Source organism: Theropithecus gelada, chromosome 2 (assembly GCF_003255815.1).
Source record: "Theropithecus gelada isolate Dixy chromosome 2, Tgel_1.0, whole genome shotgun sequence".
NCBI classification, from domain to species: Eukaryota; Metazoa; Chordata; class Mammalia; order Primates; family Cercopithecidae; genus Theropithecus; species Theropithecus gelada.
In genome coordinates this window covers 153,492,968-153,518,045 of record NC_037669.1, presented here as the reverse complement: position 1 = coordinate 153,518,045, position 25,078 = coordinate 153,492,968, and the positions used below count along the sequence as shown (strand labels likewise).

The following is a 25,078-nucleotide window of genomic DNA, read 5'->3' as shown; positions in this document are numbered from 1 at the left end:
ACACAGTGGTCTCTGTTGCATATTCTTTTTTTTTTCTTCTTCTTCTTTTAAACATCCCTTTACAAATCTTTGAGGATTTTTTTCTTTTTTTAACATCCCTTTAAAACTGTAAAAACCAATTAAACAGTCCAGTTTGCCAATCCCATTCTAAATCACCATTCCACTGCATCAAAAAAGATACATGCAAAGAATATCACTTTAGACTATTATACATAATACTAAATATATTTCCATCTGAAATCTAAAATTGTTCTTTCTAATAGTGTTTGCTAGGTGAGAGACACTTCTAAAAATGGAGCTGTATTCAGGTAAAAATGAGAAATGTATTACAAAATATTTCTTAAAAAAACATAATCCTACCTGGCAGTTTTCAAAATGAACAGCTACAATGAGCTTTCCCCCATAAAGTTTATCTTCTAAGTTTTCAGGGATGGATGGTTCATGCTCTGGTGGATATGTTTGTTTTAGCCAGTCCATCCAAGACAATCCCACAAGTGACAGGATCTTTTCCTCGCTGAATTTGCGCATTTTTCTTCGAAATTCATTTACTTCAGGATCCTTCAAGGAATCAAATTCATGCAGACCTAAACACATTTTTTAAAGGTGTCATTTTCAGTAGCTAACAATAACAAAAAAGAATATAGAAAGAATACAAAGTATATTCAACACAAACTAACTTGGATCTTGGATGCTTGGCTTTTATCAAGCAGATGAAACTACGGAGGAAAATACCATGAAAGATCAAAAAACCCAGATAAAACAATAAATCTCATGTACAGAAGATAAACATACAATTATATTTTTAAAAAAATACAACTCAGAACCTCATAAAGAAATGTAGTTTGCTTACCAGTTTTACAAAGTAATTCACAATACATATTTTAAAGCCACACATAAAAGATTCATTGTTTTTATTTACAAACCAAGTATTAATAAATCACATTTAAAATAGCTGAGAAAGACTAAGAATCTGAAAAACAGCTTCAATACTGTAATAGAAGAAAACTAAGAATCAAGTTATTATCTCACCTAAAACTTGATATACTATGGGAATGGCTATGATACACAGGGGCAGAGGGAATGTGGAAAATCTCCGTATCTTCCTCTGAATTTTGCTGTGACCCTAAAACTGTTCATAGTCTTTAAAAAACCAAAACCAAAGAAAACCTAGTATACTTAAAAATTTTATAGATTGAATTTTCACTTCATTGTGACTTTTTAAATGGTTATCATATATTGTATTAATCAGTCAAAAATCCCATAAACGTAAAATTGTTCTTTACTGTTTGGTTGACTCTCAAACAACATGGTGGTTGCGGCACCAACCCCCCACAGAGGAGAAAATTCACATATAATATTCATTCATTCATTCACTGAGACAGAATCTTGCTCTGTTACCCAGGCTGGAGAGCAGTGGTGTGATCACTGCTCACTGTACCCTTCATCTCCTGGGCTAAAGTGATCCTCCCACCTCAGCCTCCCAAGTAGCTGAAATTACAGTCACAAGCACATGCCACTATGTCTGGATAAATTTTTAGTAGACATGAGGTCTTGCCATATTGTCCAAATTGTCTTGAACTCCTGGGCTCAAGCAATCCTCCCACCTCAGTCTCCCAAAGTGCTGGGATTACAAGTATGAGTCACCATGCCTGGCCCACATGTCACTTTTGACTCCTGAACAACTTAACTACTAATAGCCTACTTATGAGCAGAAGCCTTACCAACAACACAAAGTCAGTCAACACTTATTTTGTATGTTATATATGTTATATACTGTATTCCTAAAGCTAAAGAAAATGTTAATTACTCCAGCTCTCTTCTGATTACAAAAAAAGAAAATGTTATTAAATAAATCACAAAGAAGAGAAAATATATTTACTATTTATTAAGAGGAAGTGGATCATCATAAATGTCTTCCTAACTCATCATCTTCACATTGAGTAGGCTGAGGAGGAGGAGGAGAGGTTGGTCTTGCTGTCTCAGGGGTGACAGACGCAGAAGAGTGAAGGAGGTAGAAGGTGAGGCAGGAGATGCAAGCATACTGTATGTAACTCTACAGATATACATCATAATTTCTGACTTCTTTGCTTTTTCATTTCTGTAAAAAATGTTTATCTGTATAGTATCAATCCTACCATTGCTTTAGTTTCAGTGCTGGTATCATAGAAGGGGCCATATTATAAAAGAAGTCAAAAGCAATCTTGAATAATCAGAAGCCTTCCGTCAGACTGCTGCATGTGAATTTGTTTTCGGGCACTGTTTAATTCTATATCATCTTCCTCATCATCTGGCACTGGTTCAGAATCACTCATCTCCGTGAAGTTGTTTTCTGTTAATCCCTCTCGTGTGGTGTTTATTAGCTCTTGGATTTCTCCATGATCTGTATTTTGAAACCCTTCACCACCACTGCTGCCTTTTATGCCATATCCAAAATCTATTTCATAATTTCCTTGATTGGTTCTGTTGTAAACCCTGTGAACTCATGTACAATATCGGGACAAAGTTTTCTCCAACAGGAATTTACTGTTTCGGGTTTGATAGCTTTCACAACTTTTTCTACATCAACGATGGCATCTTCAATGATGTAATACTCCCAGTCTTTCATGATGTTTAACCAGGTTCTCTTCCATAGAGTACCATGAGTAACGAGCCTTAAAGGTCCTTATGACCTCCTGATAGGCTAAATTAGAGATGTAGAGTTTGGGGGTAAGTAGACCACTTTGATGCTTTCAGTGTTGAACTCAGGGGGTTCTGGGTGGCCACGGGCATCATCCAATATCAAAAGAACCTTAAAGGCAGTCCTGGCCAGGTGCAGTGGCTCATTCCTGCAATCCCAGCACTCTGGGAGGCTGAGGTGGGCGGATCACGAGATCAGGAGATCGAGACCATCCTGGCTAACACAGTGAAACTCCGTCTCTACTAAAAATACAAAAAGTTAGCCGGGCGTGGTGGTAGGCGCCTGTAGTCCCAGCTACTTGGGAGGCTGAGGCAGGAGAAGGGTGTGAACCCGGGAGGCGGAGCTTGCAGTGAGCTGAGATCTCTCCACTGCACTCCAGCCTGGGTGACAGAGCAAGACTCCATTTCCAAAAAAAAAAAAAAGCAGTCCCTAGGCTAGGCGCAGTGGCTCACGCCTGTAATCCTGTTATCCCAGCACTTTGGGAGGCCAAGGTGGGGGGATCACTTGAAGTGAGGAGTTCGAGACCAGCCTGGCCAACATGGGGAAACACCGTCTCTATTAAAAACACAAAAATTAGCCAGACACGGTGGTGTGTGCCTGTAATCCCAGCTACTTGGGAGGCGGAGGCAGGAGAATCCCTTGAACCCAGGAGACAGAGGAGCCAAGATCACACCACTGCACTGCAGCCTGGGCGATACAGTGAGACTCCATCTCAAAAAGAGGCAGCCCCCTTACTGGCAAAATACTTCCTGACTTCAGAACAAAGCACTGATGGAACCAGTCCAGAAAAAGTGTTCTCATTATCCAGGTCTTCTTGTTGTACAACCGAAAGACTAGCAGCTGGTGTTTCTTTTTCCCTTTGAGGTTTGGGGGTTAGCAGCTTTATAAATAAAGTGTATCACAAACCAGTCTGCATTTGCACAAAACAGTAGTTAGTCTTCCTGTCTTAAATCCTGGTGCTAACTTCTCTTCCTTACTAATAACTGACCTTTGTGGCATTTTTTTTTTCTCCAGAACTGGGCACTTTGATCTACATTAAAAACTTGTTCAGGGCCAGACAAGGCAGCTCACACCTATAATCCCAACATTTTGGGAGGCCGAGGTAGGAGGATTCCTTGAGGTCAGGTGTTCGAGACCAGCCTGGGCAACATAGTGAGACCTCATCTCTACAAAAAATTAAAAATTAGCTCGGCATGGTGGCGCATGCCTGTAGTCCCAGCTACTCAGGAGGCTGAGGTGGGAGGATCACTTGCCCAGGAGGGCAAGGATATAGCCTGGGCAACAGAGTGAGATCATGTCTCAAAAACAAAACACCAAAAATCTGTTCAGGCAGGTATCCTTTCTCCTCAGTGATTTTTCTTTTTTTTTTTTTTTTTTTTTTTGAGACGAAGTCTCGCTCTGTCGCCCAGGCTGGAGTGCAGTGGCCGGATCTCAGCTCACTGCAAGCTCCGCCTCCCGGGTTTACGCCATTCTCCTGCCTCAGCCTCCAGAGTAGCTGGGACTACAGGCACCTGCCACCTCGCCCAGCTAGTTTTTTTTTATTTTTTAGTAGAGACTGGGTTTCACCATGTTAGCCAGGATGGTCTTGATCTCCTGACCTCGTGATCCGCCCGCCTCGGCCTCCCAAAGTGCTGGGATTACAGGCTTGAGCTACCGCGCCCGGCCTAGTGATTTTTCTTAATGGCATCTGGGAACTCATCTGCTATTTCTAGGTCAGGAAAAATAACTTCTTCTGTTACCTTGACTTTTTTTTATGCCAAACCTCTTTCTAAAATTGTCAAACCATCCTTTGCTAGCATTAAAATTCTCCTGCACTAGATTCTTCACTTTCTTATTGCTTTGTCACATAACTTTGCCTTTTCTTGAATCAGAGTAGAGTCTATAGGTATGCCTTTCTTATAGTAATCCTGCACCCACACACAAGCTGCATTTTTAATGTGAGATTAAAAAGGTGTTTCACAGAAAGTGCAAGGTTTAGCACCTGCTGACATAGCTGCAGCAAGAGTTTCACGAATTTGCTTTTTCACAATGGTACTTACACTAGATTGATTTATCTCAAAATGGCAGGCAACCGCAGCTACAGACCTCCATCTACAGTATATATCAAGGTATTCAGCCTTTTTAAAATTTTTTTAAATAAGGTATTTGCAGGCACAATCACAGCACACTAGTACCTAGAACTCCTGGGCTCCTGCCTCAGCCTCTGCACCCAGCTGCATTCAACTTTTCCTTATAATATCATGACTTTTCCCTGTTCTTAGAAGTACTTCCAGGATCACAAGTGGCATTTTGTATGGGTCCCACAGTGTTATTCAAGGTTTGCAGTATTCCAGTAAACACAATTAACCTCACCACAATAGCAACAGGAGGTGGCTGCAAAATTATTACAGTAGTATAGCATGTACTACAATTAATTTTATGCAGTTATGATTTAATACTGTATCTTTACATTTGTTTGTACTTCTTTCAACTGCAAATGGTACCATGTATGGTTGTCTAAATGTCTGTGTATGTAAGTTTTGAATTTTTAACTTTTTATAATAGATTTATGTGTATTTTATGGTACTAAATGATAAACTAGTATCTACATACATATGCATTTATTACATACTTAACTTTTTAATTTTTTCACTATTTCTAGGCTGCGATTTGTCTGCAAGTTTTTTCAAATTGTCACAAATCTCAAAAAAAGTTGCAATATATTTACTGAAAAATATCCACTTATAATTGGCCCTGCACAGTTCAAACCTATTGCTGAAGGATGGGCTGTACTTAATTTTTAGTCACTTCTGTCATTAAGACAATTATATATGACAACTTTTTCAAAAACTTATGATTATTCCAGTAAATAATTTTAGAAATCTAAAAGAATGAATTGGCATATGTAAATGTTTATGTGTGCATTTAATTTTAATTAAAATTAATTAAGGTTAGCACACATTTTAAAATTTGATAATACCCTGTACTGGAAAGGGTAGAGAGAAAAAGGCATTCTAGTATAGTTTTGGTGAGAAACTACATTGATATGAACATTTTAGAGGGCAATTTTGTAATATTTACTAGAAATCATTCACACACACACACATCCTTAGACCTCACAATTTTATCAATCGTAATCTCAACCTGAGAAATTTAGGACCAACCAAGAAAGCCAAGTATACTACACCAACACCAGTCGTATAAGATGCCTTGCTTCTAGTTAGCCCACCTCCAGCTCCCTGCTGCCAACAATTTCCCATCAGGCATCTCTGAAACCTTCCTTTTTTCACTGTAAAGCTTTCCCACTCCACTGCCTGCCTCTGAGTCTCTGCCAAACTCAAGTTCTTTTACTATAGCAACCTCTGCATAAATAGTCTCTCTTCTCATCTGAGTGGTCTTTATTTCTACAAACCTATCGATATACTATCAATACCTGAATATTTGCTGCAGTTTTTTTATAATAATTAAAATGTAATCTAAAGGCCATCATTCAGGACTGGTTAAATAAAGATACATCCATATATCATTATACAGTGGTGCAGGAGATAAAAATACAATCAATCTGTGTGTGTTTAAGGGCACTAGATTTTTTTTTTAAGTAGGTAGAGAATGGGTCAGGTAAAATCCCTTTTCTGCAAATTCAAAAGAAAGAATATAGAATATGCATTAAGTTTTTGTTTTGGATACTTGAGATGACTCTATTGCTACAGTGGTATTTTGTAGTATTAGAGAGGAATGCACAGTGAGGAAAGTTACGTTTTATTCCATAAAATTAATCTATACTACACTATTTGAACATATGCATGTCAGTAACGGTTGCATTGTCTTCTTTTTACTTTTATGCACTGAAAACAATAGTTGTTATTTCAAAAATATATCCTAGAATCAATTTTGTGGTATTAACTATAAAAAAATAAAACACAGCAAAGGTAAAATGATTTCCTGGATAGTTTTAGATCTGGAATAAAATACATTACTCTAAATTAGCTACGAATGGACTGTAATTTGGGTGGACAGGCTGAAGCATTTTAGTGCACTGTTAATATTCATTCTATTCACAGGCAATAGGAATTACAGGTTAGGAAAGGGAAATAAGTACCCAATAATATATACATCTAACAAAAATCACATGCTTTATTTCCCTTAATCTACTACAAATCATGTTTAACCCACCTTCTAACTGTCTCTCAACTCTGTCCACTTCTCTCAGTTCCTGTAACCATTAACCAAATCCTGGCCATCATCACCCTTCCTTTGTGTTACATCATTTTTTCACTAATTTCTCTACTCAAATTCTTAATCCCTCCAATCCACTCTTCATTCTACAACCTAAATAATCTTCCTAAAATGCAAATTTATCATGTTACTCCCCTACTTAAATTTCTTCAATAGCGTCCCAAGTGTTCTTAGTAGTAAAGCTCTACTTTTTACATGGCCTGCATGGCACTGTATGCTCTGAAGATGGCTGCCTCTCTAGTCTTCCCTAGTTGTCCTACCTGTCCCCCTACACCACCCATAATCAATTTCTTTTCCTTGAATAGGCCATTCTTCACATGTGCCATTTCTTTTTGTTTTTTCCTTTCTCCACTTCTCTTTACCTGCCAGATTCCTAATCAGCATTGATGGCTCAGTTTAGGTGTACATATTCTAAGATGTCATCCCTGATTCACCTAATTGATTTAAGGTGACTTTCCTTTTCAAAAGTTTTGTTTTTTTATTAATTGGCAAATAATAATTGCATATATTTATGAGGTACAATGTGATAGAGTTTTTTTGTTTGTTTGAGACAGGGTCTCACTCTGTCACCCAGGCTGGAGTGCAGTGGCATGATCACGGCTCACTGGAGCCTCAACCTCCGGGCTCAAGCCAAGTGATCCACCTCAGCCTCTCAAGTAGCTGGGACTATAGGCACACACCACCGTGCCTGGTGTGTTTGTTCTATTTTTTGTAGAGATGGGGTTTTGCTATGTTGCCCAGACTGGTCTCCAAATCCTGGGCTCAAGTGATCCACCCACCTCGTCCTCCCAAAGTACTGGGAATAAGCCCCCACGCTCGGCCAATGTGATGTTTTGATACATGTATACATTGTGCAATGATCAAATCTGGCTAATTAGCATATCTATCACCTCAAATATTTATCATTTCTTTGTGAAGAGAACATTTTAAAATTCTCTCATAGCTATTTTGAAATATACAATACATTATTATTAACTATAGTCATGGTGCTATGCAATAGAATAGGGGTAGGGGTGGTTTTGGGATGAAACTGTTCTACCTCAGATCATCAGGCATTAGATTCTCTCTCATTAGAGAGATCCCTCTCATGTGCAGTTCACAATAGGATTCTTCGCATTCACGCTCCTATGAGAATCTAATGCTACCACTGATCTGACAGGAAGCGAAGTTCAGATGGTAATGCTCACCCAACCTGCTGCTCACCTCCTGCTGTGCGGCCTCGTTCCTAACCAGGAACAGGGAGCAGAGGAGAACCCCTGCAATAGAACACCAGAACTTATTCCTGCTGAAACTTTGTATCCATTGACCAATGTCTCCCCTTTCCCAGCTCAATACACCCCTTTATCTGTCCCCAACTGGCCATGGTAACTACCATTCTACTGTTTACTTTGAGTAGTTGAACTTCAGTGTTCCACATTTAAGTGAGATCACACAGTATCTGAAGGTGACCCTTTCTGACATAGCATAGCAGTTCACACATTGCAATAAAACTATGTTTACTGATCCTCATTTCCCACTGGCATGTGAGGTCTAAGCAAAGACCATATCACCCACGGTCACGGTAAAATTTCAAGTATAAACACTCAATACTATTGAACTGCAATCACTAATGTTTTGGTAATATTTTTCAATAAATTATGAATAAGGGACTCTGTTCGTGTAACTGTTAGAATCACATAAAAAATAAAGCTTTCATTTATTCCAGACTCACTGAATCCCAATCTCTGAGCATATTCATTTTAAGAAACTGATACAACCTAAATTTGGGAACCACCATAAAGATCTCTTAAAAACAGAAATTTTACCAAAAATACGAACACTTTGGGCTAAGTAATTTAATTTTAAACCTAGCTAATACCCTACATACCTTCTTATAAGAGAATCTAACAGCAAAGCTTAAATTTTCCTTAAGACTACTGTAAAATTTACAATCAAATATAATTTTTAAACTAAAAAAGTACTGAGTGAACAATTTATTCATACTAAAGAGGGTGTTAAAATCCTACAGAGTAGGCCAGGCATGGTGGCTCACACCTGTAATCCCAGCACTTTGGAAGGCTTGAGGCAGGCAGATCGCTTGAGGTCAGGAGTTTGAAACCAGCCTAGCCAACATGGCAAAACCCCATCTCTACAAAAAATACAAAAATTAGCCGGGTGTGGTGGTGCAATCCTATAATCCCAGCTACTCAGGAGGCTCAGGCACGAGAATCACTTGAACCCAGGAGGCAGAGGTTGCAGTGAGCAAAGATCACGCCACTGCACTCCAGCCTGGACAACCAAGTGAGACTTTGTGTCAAAAAAAAAAAAAAAAAAAAATCCTACAGACTAGCTATTTCCCTCACTTAAGGTATACCACAGGTTTAGATAGGTCAGGAGAAATAAGGGAGTTTACAAATATGTTTTTCAGAATGCTAACAAAATCCTCTGGTTACAATTATTTTACTGAGTGTTTGGAGAAATTAATATAGGGGTGGCATACACCTTACTGCAGAGAACAAACAGAACTCAAACAACAGCTCTGTAAATAATTATTTGGAATAAACACAGGAAAAAAAAGATTAGCCACATCATCTTTCAGGAAAAGGTATTTTTAGCCTAGTCAGGGCAATTACGTCTCTAAAGGTTCTACTGTTTTCTTTGGAGAGAGGAGGCAGCAACCTTGTTCCTAAGGTTAAACTGAAATAATTGTTTATTGTTTTCCCAGGAGGCATGGCCTCATCAAGCCCTGGTCATCACTGACAAATCAGCAACTGCAAAAATTGACTTGACTTCTCAAGTATTAAAAGTGAAAATTCATTCTTAAATACTCAACTTACTCAATTTCTTAAATAAATGTTAACATTTAAATTTGTGTATATAATCAAAATGCCAAAGAATATAAAAATTAGGCAGGTGTGGTGGTCCCAGCTACTCAGGACTACAGCTGCAATACAGGACTACAGCTGGACTACAGGACTCAGGACTAGTAGCTGGGACTACAGGTCCCATTCATATAGTCCCAGCTACTCAGGAAGCCAAGGTGGGAGAATTGCTTCAACCCGGGAGGCAGAGGTTGCCGTGAGCCAAGAAGGTGCCACTACACTCCAGACTGGGTGACAGAGTGAGACCCTGTCTCAAAAAAAAAAAAAATTAAATTCATTAAATTCTAATACAGCTTATACCCCTACACTATGGTAGGTAAGGTTGCCAGGATAAAAAAAACAGTATGCGCAATTCAATTTGAATTTTAGATAAATAATGAATATGTTTTTAGCATAAGCACAGCATACGTAATATTTCAATCTTCAATATTTTTATTTGCCATATCTGGCAGGCATAGGAAGAGGTAATGGTGGCCAGTGAATCCATGTTTTGGTAAGTGTTGAGAAGGAGGTAAATTTCAAAGAAATACCAATGCCGTGAAGAAACTTGGCCCACATCCTGGGTAACATAGTAAGATTCCAACTCTTTAAAAAAAAAAAAAGAAAAAATTAGCCAGACTTGGTAGCTTGCACTCAGCTACTCAGGAAGCTGAGGTGGGAGGATCACTTGACCCTGGGAAGCTGCGGCTGCAGTGACCCATGGCTATACCACTGCACTCCAGCCTGGGTGACAGAGCAAGACCCTGTTTCAATTTAAAAATAAAAACAAAAACAGCCAGGCGCAGTGACTCACACCTGTAATCCCAGCACTTTGGGAGGCCGAGGCAGGCAGATCACCTGAGGTCAGGAGTTCGAGACCAGCCTGGCCAATATGGTGAAACCCTGTCTCTAATAAAAGTAAAAAATTAGCTAGGCATGGTGGCAGGTGCCTGTAATCCCAGCTACTCAGGAGGCTGAGGCAGGAAAATCGCTTGAGCCCGGGAGGCAGAGCTTGCAGTGAGCCAAGACCATGCCACTGCACTCCAGCCTAGGCAACAAAGTGAGACTATCAAAAAAATAAATAAATAAATAAATAAATAAATAAATAAATAAAAATAAAAGTAAAAAGGCCAGCACAATGGCTCACACCTATAATCCTAGCACTTTGGGAGGCAAAGGCAGGTGGATCACTTGGGCTTAGGAGTTTGATACCAGCCTGGGCAACATGCTAAAATCTACATGGGCATGGTGGCATATGCCTGTGGTCTCAGCTACTCACGAGGCTGAGGTAGGAGGATCACTTGAGCCTGGGAGGTTGAGGCTGCAGTGAGCTGAGATCGCACCACTGCACACCAGCCTAGGTGACAGAGAGAGACCCTATTAAAAAAAAAAAAAAAAATCAAAAAGAGCTTGGCACACTCTGTGGTACTTTTTGGATTAACAAATATTTCAGCTTCTCTAAAAATCAATGTGGTTCTGGTTTGCTTTCTAACATTAGCACGAAAATACAGAAAAGCTAAGTATTCTAATCCACAGAAACAAAAACAAATAAAAGACTTGAAATACAGACAATTTAGGCTGGGTGTGGTGGCTCAGGCCTGTAATCCCAGCACTTTGAGAGGCCGAGGCAGGCAGATCACGAGGGGTCAAGAGATCGAGACCATCCTGACCAACATGGTGAAACCCCGTCTCTATTAAAAATATAAAAATTAGCTGGGCGTGGTGGCAGGTGCCTGTAGTACCAGCTATTCAGGAGGCTGAGGCAGGAGAATCACTTGAACCCAGGAGGCGGAGGTTGCAGTGAGCCGAGATCACGCCATTGCACTCCAGCCTGGGCAATAGAGCAAGACGCCATACCAAAAAAAAAAAAAAAAAAGAGAGAAAGAGAAAGAAATACATACACTTTATTTAAAAGAAATACATCAAAATATTGTCAGTCGATATACTTGTCCTGGATGATAAGACTATAAGTGGTTTTTTTATTCTTTCTCCTCTTCCATATATTCTTCAACTTTTTATGGGCATGAGAACAAAGAGAAAACTTTTTATAATGGATAAAAATTCAAATTCTATAAAAATCTTTGGGCCAGGTGCTGTGGCTCTGAAGGCTGAGGCAGGCAAACAGCTCAAGTCCAGGAGTTTAAGACCAGCCCAGGCAACATCCTGTCTCTACTATAAAAAAAAAAAACTAGTTGGGCATGGTGGCTTGCATCTGTATGTAGTCCCAGCTACTTAGGATGCTGAGGTGGGAGGACTGCTTAAGACTAAGGGTCGAGTCGAGGATGAAGTGAGACATGATCGCCCCACTGCACTCTAGCCTGGGCAACACGGCGAGACCTTATCACCAAAAAACAAAAACAGAAACAAAAAACAAACAAAACAAAACACATCTTTGTAGCTCTAGAAAACAGAAAGGAATACTTTCTAATCAGGTCACTAATATATAAGAAAAAATTCTGTATGATATATAACTATAAACTTGTTAATTGGGAAAATTTTTATTGCCAAAAATAAACTAGCCATCCTCTGAAGTAATCAAATATTTTTAAATATCACAGTATCACTTAGTAAACCAACAAGGTTCTATTCTAATGCACTCAGAGGGAGTAGTCCCACAGTATAATCATTAGCAAGCCTGAATTATTAGAGGTTAAGATCAAAGAATAGTATGTTAAAGGGGATGGTACTGTATTATCCTATAACAGTGAATCTGATCAATACTGATACCCAATCCAGACACATAAACCTCCAGTGGATTTTCTGGTTTTGTATTTAATCTGCAAAGTCCCCTCCTCAGTAACCCTTTGTAGTTCCTAATTCAAGTCAGTACCTTCTCTAAAGCAAGATATTTATATATCATTAGCCCCTGAGACTCCTAATATTATATAGCAAGAGAGACTCCTCCAAGTTCCTGATTGTGTTACTCACAATTTTCTGTGGAATAAATTTGCAAGGAATAATGTGGACGTATTTCCTGACTCTCTACCAAAATAACTTCTACTTAAAGATAATTTCAGTTAAGAAGTAAAATTTGTCAATAACTTATTTATGGAAACATCAAACAGCTTAAAGTCTTGGTTGGCATAGAGAGTTGTGTATAAAATATGTTCACTCTATAGGAGCAGTTCATAAGAAACTAAGGATAATGTCTCCCTTAGTGAAGGACTTCTCAAACAATCTGAGGTAAAGCAACAACTTTTTTCCTTCCAATCCATCAAAGACCAATATTTTTGTAAAATAAAAATAAATCAGCCATGCACAGTGGCTCATGCCTGTAATCCCAGCACTTTGGGAGGCCAAGGTAGGAGGATCACTTGAGCTCAGGAGTTTGAGACCAGCCTGGACAACACAGCGAGACCCTGTCTCTATTTTTAAAAATTAAATAAATAATAAATCCTTAGACAACAAAAACATATATTAAACATAAGTCCTTGGATGCTATGGCAGTATCATATTGCTAGAGGGGTTTCTAAACATTTATTCTCAAACTCTATACTTACCTTATCTCAAACTGGCAACAACTTACAGATCAGCAGTGGTCCATGGACCACACTTTGAAAAGCAATGTCTTAAATATACTTACTACGTGTGTGTGTGTAGATAGATAGATAGATAGAGAATTCATACTAAGAATTTTTAATATTACCTTTTCCTATAAGGACTCCAATTTTTGAGTCTAATTTTTCCCCTGGGTCACAACTTCTTGTCACTAATTTGAGAACTGGAAGAAAAGGTCTGACATCACAGAGTCTTCGTGTTTCATCTTCAAGCTCCTCATATACAGCAGTCTGGTTCACACATGCAAACATATAGGAGTCAATATCCATAAGGAGGTTGAACATTGGGTAGTTGTGAACTTGCTTCCATAACATCTATGAGAAAAAATAAGAAGACATTTTCTAGAATGGAAACACTTGCTCAAGTGTACAAAGAGATAAGGATATTCACTGCAGCACTGTTGGTAAAAATAAACTATGAACAAATCAAATGTTTAGCAATAAAGGATTGGTTAAATGAATTACAGAATATTACAGAACTGTAAAAATAATAGAAATATATACAGAAAAATAGAAAAAAATATAAATTCATTCTGAAATGGAAAACCATACCAAATATTCAAGTTTTCTTAAAATAGCAAATTATAAGAGAGTATATATGGTATTATCCCATGTTTGTAGGGTAATATAATGGCATAGTGCACAAAAAATGCATTATAAATGAAATTACTGGCCGGGCATGGTGGCTCACGCCTGTAATTCCAGCACTTTGGGAGGCCGAGGCGGGCGGATCACAAGGTCAGGAGATCGAGACCACAGTGAAACCCCGTCTCTATTAAAAATACAAAAAATTAGCCAGGCGCTGTGGCAGGTGCCTGTAGTCCCAGCTACTCAGGAGGCTGAGGCAGGAGAATGGCGTGAACCCAGGAGGCGGAGCTTGCAGTGAGCTGAGATAGCACCACTGCACTCCAGCTTGGGCGACAGAGCGAGACTCCATCTCAAAAAAAAAAAAAAAAAAAGAAATTACTAAAAGCAAATTATCTATGACAAGACTCAATGAAAACTTTCATATTTCACATTCCTGTGAAATATTTCTTTTTTGATCACTCCTGATCAAAAAAATTTAAATGTAAAGTATGTATCACACTTCCATACAATATTTATTTTTGTCCAGTATTCTTTTCTTTTATCAGGGATAAACTTACTAACACTGTCCTGTCAGAATGATAATAATCAATTTCTCAACATCTCTTTCCATGTCTCCTGGATGAGATTATAAAAGTTCACCACACAAAAACAAAGAGGGACTGCATATTTTGTCAACAGCCAGTATAAAAGCTAAGAGCTGAAAATAACAGACCCAAAGTAAAAATTGTGGCCAATCCTCAGGTCAGATTCAGTCACATAAAACATACAGGAGAAACTACAAGCAACCATAATAATAAAAATAGGTAACTTTTCATTCTTTTTTTTTTTTTTGAGACGGAGTCTCGCTGTGTCTCCCAGGCTGGAGTGCAGTGGCGCGATCTCGGCTCACTGCAAGCTCCGCCCCCTGGGTTCACGCCATTCTCCCGCCTCAGCCTCCCAAGTAGCTGGGACTACAGGCGCCCGCTACCACGCCCGGCTAATTTTTTGTATTTTTAGTAGAGACGGGGTTTCACCGTGTTAGCCAGGATAGTCTCGATCTCCTGACCTCGTGATCCACCCGCCTCGGCCTCCCAAAGTGCTGGGATTACAGGCTTGAGCCACCGCGCCCGGTAACTTTTCATTCTTAAGGCTCAAAATAGTAAAAGAAAATTAAGAAAAAAAGGTAAACTGAACTTCACCAAAATTTAAAACTTCTGTACAGCAAAAGACATTATCAAAAGAATGAAAAGGCAACCAACAAAATGGGAGGTAATATTTGCAAATCATATCTATCTGACAAGACATTAATATCCAGAATATATAAAGAACTCCTACAACTCGATAACAAAAAACAAAGTTTAAAAATCAGTACAGGTCTAGAAAAGACAATTCTCCAAAAAAGATACAAATGACCAGTAAGCACATAAAAAGATGCTCAACATCATTAGTCATGAAGGAAATGCACATAAAAACCACAATGAGGCTGGGTGCAGTGGTTCACGTCGGTAATTCCAGCACTTTGGGAAGCCATGGTGGGCAGATCACGAGGTCAAGAGATCGAGACCATCCTGGCCAACATGGTGAAACCCCGTCTCTACTAAAAATACAAAAATTAGCTGGGCATGCTGGCATGCACCCAGCTACTCAGGAGGCTGAAGCAGGAGAATCACTGGAACCCGGGAGGCGGAGGGTGCAGTGAGCCGAGATCGTGACACTACACTCCAGCCTGGTGACAGAGTGAGACTCCGTCTCACAAAAACAAAAAAACCACAATGAGATACCACTTCACATCCATTAGGATGGATATTATTAAACACACACACACACACACACGCACACACACACAAAAAAAAAAATACGGCATGTGCTTGTTGTCTCAGCTACTTGGGAGGCTGAGGTGGGAGAATTGCTTGAATTCAGCCAAGAGTCTGAGTTCAGCCTGGGCAACATAACAAGATCATATCTCTTAGACAAACAAAAAAAGGAAAGAAATAATGAAAGGAAGGAAGGAAGGGAGGGAGGGAGGGAGGGAGGAGGGGGAGGGGCAGGGGAGGGGGAGGGGGAAGGGGAAAAGAAGGGGGGAGGGAGGAAGAAGGGGGAGGGAGGGAAGAAGAGAGGGAGGGAGGAAGGAAGAAGAGAGGGAAGGAGGGAGGGAGGGAGGAAGGGACGGAGGGAGAGAGGGAGGAGAAAATAGCACGTGTTGGCCAGTGTGTAGACAAACTGGAACGCTGTACACTGCTGGTCCCAACATTATATGGTGCAGCCACTGTGGAAAACAGTGTGGCGATTCCTCAAAAGTTAAAACATAGAATTACCACTGTGAATCAACAATCACACTTCTAGGTATATACTCAAAAGAACTGAAAGCAGGAATTCAAACACACATTTATACTCCAAAGTTCACAGCAGCATAATATTCACAATAGCCAAAAGCTGGAAGCCAACCCAAATGTTCAACAACAGATAAATATACAAAATGTGGCATATACATACAGTGAAATATTATTCAGCCATAAAAGGGAACGAAACTAGGATATATGCTACAACATGGATGAACTTTAAAAACATTATGCTATGTAAGCCAACCACAAAAGGATAACTATTTATTGTATGTTTCCACTTATATAAAGTACTTAGAATCGGCAAACTGGTAGAGATGGAAAACAGAATAAAAATAAACAGGAATTGAGGGAAGGGGCAGTTATGGGTATGAAGTTTCTGTTTGGGATGATGGGAAAGTGCTGGAAATGGATACTGGTGATGGTTGCACAGCATTGTGAATGCACACCTAAAAATGTCTAAATAGTAAATTTTAGGCTCTGTATATTTTACAATAAAAAAGGAGATAAATGGTTAATCTAATGTGAAATACAGCCATAGGACTCCATACTTGTCACTGGTGACTATAAAAATAGGTGCACCATGAGCCTATGAGATGCTTAAGTCAATTCTGTATTTTCTTTTTACTTTAAGGATCATGCCATTTTAGAATTACAGTCTCTCTGAAGAAGAAGCTTGGAAAGGAGTTACAAGGCTTGTCCAAAGTCAAGAGTTTTCAAGGGTATATCATAAATATGTTTTCTTAAAAATACCATAACTCCTGATTTTCACATTGGGTTCAGCTTTTTGAAAAACATTAGAGAGAAAGTTTAGAAAAACAAGTTCATGTATATGCTGGTTTTTACAAATTAATGGTGCACATGAATTTACTTTAAAAACTAATGCAACAGAAAAGGCAAGCCAACTGAGGGAAAAATATCTGGTGAACAGCAGAAAAGTCTGACTTCCCCCAAGAGTCAAGGAAAAGGGGAAGAGAAGAAAAACAAGACAAGAGAAAATGAACCAAAAATCACATTTTTAAAAAGTGTGACAAGCTCAAAGACAGTAATTTCAAAGACTTGAACTTAAAAGATAATCTTCTTGACAGTTTAAATAACCCAAACAAACATTTAAAACTAGCTAACGTAAGCTAATTTTTCTTAATTACTATCACTTCATTACTATCATTATCACATAAAATTTACATTAACATTTTCTATTATAGAATGATATTTCCCCCTAAGTGACATAGTATGCTAAACACACAGAAAATATACCTATTAACATACCTGCTTAATATAAGAAATGGTAGCTTCCCGAGGTACCTCCAACTGGATATAAATCCCAGTGGGCAAAAGGAAATCCACAGGTATGGAGCCATCAGATGCTATCTGTGAATCCACCGCCCAGATGTCAAGGATGTCTGCCATAGCAGGAGGCATTATGAAACTGAAGCACATTCATAACCACGGGGCCCTAGAAATCAGTAATTAAAAGAGAGCAAAACAACCATCAGCCAAATTTTATACGAAGATATGATAGAGATCACTAATCTACAATTAGTCCTTAGATTTCAATATAGCCAATAATGTAAGAGGAGGCCAATTAAATAATGTGACATTTTAAAAACCAAGAGTAAGTCAGCAGAAATAAATTATTTAAATACACTTTTATCACTTCACAAATTATATATATGTACATCATCCAATCCATACCAGCAACTAAAGGAAAAAAATTATTCATATATATATATGCACACACACACACACATATATATATGTATATACACACATACCACATTAATTCAAATTCAACATAAATACATGACATCTGAATAAACTGTAGGCTTAAGGATTACAGGTCCTAAGAATTTTAGTTAACCACCACTCAACAGGTAATTTTCTCCAAACTTTGTTTAGAAAGTATTAGCTTCTTAGGCTGAGTTTTTCTCTGCAAATTCCAATGAAAATTACAATCAAGAGGGCCCTCTCTCAACAAGGACAATTTTCTTTCTTTTTTTTTTTTTTTTTGAGACGCAGTCTTGCTCTGTCACCCAGGCTGGAGTACAGTGGCGAGATCTCGGCTCACCGCAAGCTCTGCCACCTGGGTTCACGCCATTCTCCTGCCTCAGCCTCCCACTTAGCTAGGACTACAGGCGCCCATCACCACGCCCGGCTAATTCTTTGGTATTTTTAGTAGAGATGGGGTTTCACCGTGTTAGCCAGAATGGTCTCTATCTCCTAACCCCGTGATCTGCCTGCCTCGGCCTCCCAAAGTGCTGGGATTACAGGTGTGAGCCACCGTGCCCGGCCAACAAGGACAATTTTCTATCAACCTCATGGCCCATCCCATAAGCATTAAAAACACCAAATCCCTCAAAACAGATGGCAAGGCCCCTTGTGCTATTTCTCTGGCCTATTTTTCTTGTTCTCCCATCACTCTACAGCCCAAGACTGGTGTCACAGTGCCTTCTGCGTTCCTGCTGCTAGACCTATGTTCTCATGGGGAATAAACTCCTCATATCAAAACAAATGCACTATCCCAACAAATGCACCCTTTAATAGTGCCATTTAAGTCTTACCTATTCCTTAAGGGCTTCCTTCAGGTAGATACAACAATAATAATTGGAAGAACATGAGCGCCAAAGTTAAATGAATCAAGGTTCATTTAACAACTATGCAATTAATGAAAGTGTCATATCAGAAGAGACAGGAGGCCAGGCACAGTGGCCCATGCCTGTAACACCATTACTTGGGGAGGCTTAGATGGGTGGATCGCTTGAGTCCAGGAGTTTGAGACCAGCCTGGGCAACAAACAAGACCCCGTCTCTACAAAAAATACAAAAAAGTGGCCAGGCATGGTGGTGCGTGCCTGTAGTCCCAGCTACTTGGGAGACTGAGGGAGGAGGACTGCTTGAGCCTAAGAATCCAAGGCTGCAGTGAGCTAAAATAGTGCCACTGCACTCCAGCCTGGACAACAAAGTGAGACCCCATCTCAAAAAAATAAAAATTAAAAAAAATTTTAGAAGTTCTTTTGCTAATAAATGGAAAATGAATAATAAATTAGAAAATCACAATTTTGCAACCGCTAATGAACTAACAGATCTAGGCAATGATCATTAATGGATGCTAAAGACATAAATAATAATAAGGTTAAAGGAGAAGAAACTTTACAACCTGTCTGTGTCTGTCTTGTTGACACTACAGGAATCCCCTGATCTAAGCATCACTAAAAGTGGGACTATCAGACATTATGTGTCTCCTCATGAAATGCAATAGTCAGTACTTACCATTCACACAAAACAAAACTGAACTTGAATCTAATCAAGTCTTTAGATCTAATCAAGTCCTTAGATCTATGTGCCAGTTTACAGGAAACAGAGAAAGAAGTTAAATACTTCAAGGAAGCAATCAGTCAAGTAGAGAATGTGGCATCTTCAATAAAACAAATGATATGATTTCTCCAGCTAATCAATAACAAGAAGAGGAGGAAGAAGATGGAGGAAGGACTGTAAAAAGAATTTAAACAACACTTAGGAGACACAGCCAAATCCAATGTTAGCTGGAACAAATCAACTATAAAAATCTATCTTGGTCAGGCACTGTGGCTCACGCCTGTAATCTCAGCACTTAAAGAGGCAAAGGCGGGTGGATCACAAGGTCAGAAGTTCAAGACCAGCCTGGCCAATATGGCGAAACCCCATCTCTACTAAAAATACAAAAATTAGCCAGGCATGGTGGCAGGCACCTGTAATCCCAGCTACTCAGAAGGCTGAGGCAGGAGAACTGCTTGAACCTGGGAGGCAGAGCTTGTAGTGAGCCTAGACAGCACCACTGCACTCCAGCCTGGGTAACAGAGCGAGATTCCGTCTCAAAAAAAATAAAAATACAAAAATTAGTCAGGGGTGGTGGTGCGCACCTGTAGTCCCAGCTACTCGGGGGGCTGAGACAGAAGAATCGCTTGAACCAGGAAGGCGGAGGTTGCAGTGAGCTGAGATCACGCCACTGCACTCCAGCCTGGGCGACAGAGCGAAACTTCATCTCAAAAAAAAAACCAAACAACTATCTTTGGGCCGGGCACGGTGGCTTACGCCTGTAATCCCAGTACTTTGGGAGGCCAAGGCGGATGGATCACCTGAGGTCAGGAGTTCAAGACCAGCCTGACTGACGTGGTGAAACCCCGTCTCTACTAAAAATACAAAAAAATTAGCTAGGCAGGGTGGTGCATGCCTGTAATCCCAGCTACTCAGGAGGCTGAGGTAGGAGAATCGCCTGTACCCAAGAGGCGGAGGTTGCACTGAGCAGAGATCGCACCACTGCACTGCAGCCTGGGCGACAAGAGCAAAAATCCATCTCAAAAAAAACCCAAAAAACAAAAAAACAAAACTATCTTTGAAATAATATGGAAAATTTAAATATGGATTCATTGTAAGCTCCTTGAGGAGATATAATGTCTAGTGGTCTTACTTTTAGCCATGCTAAGATTGATCAAAGAATTCATGTATTGTCAGCATGCTTTTTAAAGTACTGTTTCTTACCACAGTAATGGAAAGGTCTCTATACTCAGGAACTCTTAACCAACAAACTTTCATAAACATGAACAAAACTATGCAGTCACTACACATGTTATTAAGGCACTAGTCCTAAAATTAAGCAAATCACTTCAGAGCAGCCTTTGAATATTTTGTGCAGGAGTTTCTCAATCTTGCAAGTAATAAGCATTCAATAAGTATCTGCTGAATGAAAACATGCTGTATTAACTTATAAAGACCACACTTTGCAGGGCCAGGTGGGGTAGATCAGCCTATAATCTCAGCACTTTGGGAAGCTGAAGCAAGTAGACTGCTTGAGCCCACGAGTTTGAGACCAGCCTGGGCCATATGGTGAAACCTTGTCTCTACTAAAAATACAAAAAAAATTAGCCAGGCATGGTGGTGGGTGCCTGTAATCCCAGCTACCAGCGAGGCTGAGGCAGGAGAATAGCTTGACCCCAGAAGGTGGAGGTTGCAGTGAGCTGAGATTGCAACACTGCACTCCAGCCTGGGCAACAGAGCGAGACTCTGCCTCAAAAAAAAAATAAAAAGAAAAAGAAAAAGAAAAACCATACTTTGTTTACATATTCAAATACTGCCATGCAAAGCTAGAGGTGGAAGCAGCTACTGAACAAGTCACTCAAGTACTATGTCTAACCAAGAGCTGCCAACAAAAGCTAGGAGGAGAAACGAAAGTTAAATGTATGTATGTATGTGTGTACGTATGTATGTATGTATGTATGTATTTAGAGATGGAGTCTCACTCTGTTGCCCAGGCTGGAGTGTAGTGGCGTGATCTCATCTCACTGCAACTTCCGCCTCCCAGGTTCAAGCGATTCTCTGCTTCAGCCTCCTGAGTAGCTGGGATTACAGGCGCACACCACCACACCCGGCTAATTCTTTAATTTTAATAGAGATGGGGTTTCACCACATTGGTCAGACTAGTCTCGAACTCCTGACCTCATGATCTGCCTGCCTTGGCCTCCCAAAGGGCTGGGATTACAGGCATGAGCCACCGCGCCCGGCCTAAAAGTTAGCATTTAAAATTGAGGAGGGTTTATGAAACATCAGCCATCTGTCACAGAATTAGAATCATAATAAACCCGTACACGCCGCTCGTTTCTTCAACAGAGATTTTTGTCAAGACTCTCAGAACTGAAACCAAATCACCCAATTAATACAATACTAATAAAAGAGCATGAAACTAGAAAAATAAAACTCTGGGATCTCACCCTTACCAGACAGCTGGAAATGGTAAGGCATCTGAGGCATAGTGCCCAAAGCAGCAATCTTTTCAAAGAGACTGACTGTATCTCACCAGCACTCCCATCCTATAGCATCAACTTCCAAGGCATAAAATTCTAAACTTCTAAGTATTAGAGAAAATGTATTAAGGTAGACAAAAAAATGTCTTGATGAAATTATTATATCTAAAATGAATTACTAGGCTAGGAGTAGTGACTCATGTCTGTAATCCCAGCACTTTGGGAGGCCAAGGCAGGAAGATTGCTTGACCCCAGGAGCTCAAGACCAGCCTGGGCCACATAGTGAGACTTCATCTATCAAAAAAAAAAAAAAAAAAAAATTAGCCAGGAGTTGTGGCATGCAGCTGTGGTCCTAGCTACTACGGAGGCTAAGGCAGGAGGATCACTTGAGCCCAGGAGGTTGAGGCTGCAGTGTGCTGTTAATTGCACTACTGCACTCCAGCCTGGGCAAGAGAGTAAGACTATGTCTCAAAAAATAAAATAAAAAATAAAATGAATTATGAGACAGGGCATGGCAGCTCATGCCTATAATCCTAGCACTTTGGGAGGCCAAGGTTGAAGAACTACTTGAGGTCAGGAGTTCGAGAACAGCACAGGCAACAAAGCAAGACTCTAATTTAAAACAAATTGAATTATGAGAATGAATTCATGATTGGGCCCCTACTTTCCTTCTTCTCTAAATCTGTCATTCAACACACAGGATCCTTAGTCCAGTCATGCTGAACCACTGGTACTTGCCAGCATATCCCACATTCTCTCCTGCCTCCTACTTTAAACAGATTATTCCCTCTCCCTAAGATGTCCTCAGCTCCATATTGCCTGACCAAGTCTTATTCTTCTAGATTCCTGGAAACCTTCCCTGACACTCCTCTGTGTGTCTCAAGCACCCAGGACATATCTGTGACAGCACTGGAGCACACTGTATCAAAGCTCACTATGTACTCATCTCTCCTTAGTCTCATATTATTTCTAACTCTTTAGCTCCTGGTACATACTAGGCTCTCAATAAATAATCACATATAGTTAAATGAAGAAATGAATAACAAATTCTATAGAATTTGTGAGAAGGAGGCCGGGCGCAGTGGCTCACGCCTATAATCCCACTAGCACTTTGGGAGGCGAATCACTTGAGGTCAGGAGTTTGAGACCAGCATGGCCAACGTGGCAAAAACCTGTCTCTACTAAAAATACAAAAATTCGCCAGGCATGGTGGTGGGCACTTGTGGTCCCAGCTACTCAGGAGGCTGAGGCAGGAGAATTGCTTGAAACTGAGAGATGGAAGTTGCAGTGAGCCAAGATGATGTCACTGCACTCCGGCCTGGATGACAGAGCAAGACTTCATCTCCAAAAAAGAAAAGAATTTGATAGTAGGACAATTATATTGGATATTACAAATGTGATTTAAATCATGCTTGACAGGAAAACTTGAACCTTGCAACCTTCAATGTAGTCTTTCAGCACTTACTCTAAGAAATACAATAAACAGCCTCCACAAGTGACACCTTTATATGAAATCAAAATATTTTACCAATACACAGATAAAATGCCATATATATCTACATATCCTACAACTCCTTAACTTTAGAAAACTAGCTAGGTGTAGTGCTTATGCCTATAATTCCAGCACTTTGGGAGGCTGAGGTACGGGAATCACTTGAGCACATGAGTTTGAGACCATCCTAGACAACATGGCAAAAACCCTCTCTTCAAAAAAAAAAAAAAAAGAAAAAAAATTAGCTGGGCATGGGACTACATGGCACACACCTCTAGCCCCATCTACCTGGAAGGCTAAGATGGGAGAATCACCTGAGCCCAGGAGGTTGAGGTTGCTATGAGCTGTGATCATGCCACTGCACTCCAGCCTGGGCAACAGAGTGAGACGGAAGGAAGACGGAAACGAAGTGGGGCGAGGGTGGGGAGAAAGAAAAAGGTTGAAATGACTTAACTCAGATATTCAAGTCTATTCGCATGTGGTTTTACAAAATCTCAACCTACATTTCAGGTAGCCCATGTATCTTTCCTTAAAATAATAAAGTAAAAAATATTAACAAACATATAAAATTCTGTTGCATAGATCAGGCTTTGCCTAATACTACCATGTCTCAAATACATAAACTCCTGTCATGTGAAGAACATAAAGTGGATCTCACCTATAACTTAAAGATGGCACCCTCACTGTGTTGCAATCCCACTTATATGTTATAGGTGTTTCTGAAAATGATGTATATTTTTAACTAATGTTTGACTATAAAGCTGCTATTTTCAGGAAATGGCATCCTCTCTTAAATTTAAATAGGCTGAGGAACTCCCTTGATGTCAAAGGGATAACCATTATTCATTTCTCAAGCTGCAACAGAATGAAAATTATTTAGTATAAAGAAAATAATACAAAAACTCATTTCAGAATAATTCACTAAGCTACACATTTGTTTTATGTACTTTTCTATATCTGTGCTATATTTCACATTTTAAATGTCTTAAAATTTTTTTAATGGCAAAATACATTGCAAAGGCTAAGTACCTTTCTTGTGTTATCTTTAGGTGCATCATAAAGAAAAAATGTATCCTTTACTTTAACAGTTGCCCATGCTTTAAAATAGAAAAATCCTTCCTCACTTACAAAGAAAAATTTTATCCTTTATCAGTTGCCCATGCTTAAAAATAGAAAAATCCTTCCTCGCTTACAAAGAAACACCACACCAATCTCCAAAATCAATTCCCTTATTTACAATTTCAAGGACAAAACCCTCACATTCAAAGTATCAATTGATTCAGAAATATTCTAATGGTTCAGCAACATACTAAAGATGCCTGTAAAGCAGTATTATTGTGTTTAAAGACCTAGAAATGTTTTTCCCAACCAGGAGTAAATCATCAGAGGGAATACTGCAAGGTTAAACATATCTACCTTGATACTGTCATTAGCAATTTACTAATAACTGAGTTAGACTGGTTGTCCAACTTTGTAAACACTCTAGGGAGATATATAGCATTAAGCTAAATAGTGTCCAGAAGAATGGTTTTCAATTTTGTCATATTAAATATTCCCTTTTTTTTTTTTTTGAGACAAAAAAAAAAGTAGCCGAGCGTGGTGGCACACGCCTGCA

General features: G+C 39.5%; 1 protein-coding gene across 1 annotated transcript in view; it reads right to left on the bottom strand.

Moving 5' to 3' along the window:
* Nucleotides 1-25,078, bottom strand: part of PIK3CB (phosphatidylinositol-4,5-bisphosphate 3-kinase catalytic subunit beta) — a 188,295-nt gene that overhangs the window by 94,346 nt on the left and 68,871 nt on the right. Inside the window, exons 3-5 of the mRNA XM_025377335.1 lie at nucleotides 17,465-17,651; nucleotides 13,379-13,604; nucleotides 361-584 (exon numbers count right to left, since the gene is read on the bottom strand). Coding sequence (XP_025233120.1) covers nucleotides 361-584; nucleotides 13,379-13,604; nucleotides 17,465-17,635 — 621 coding nt within the window. The 5' untranslated portion in view covers nucleotides 17,636-17,651. The remainder of the gene's footprint in view (nucleotides 1-360; nucleotides 585-13,378; nucleotides 13,605-17,464; nucleotides 17,652-25,078) is intronic.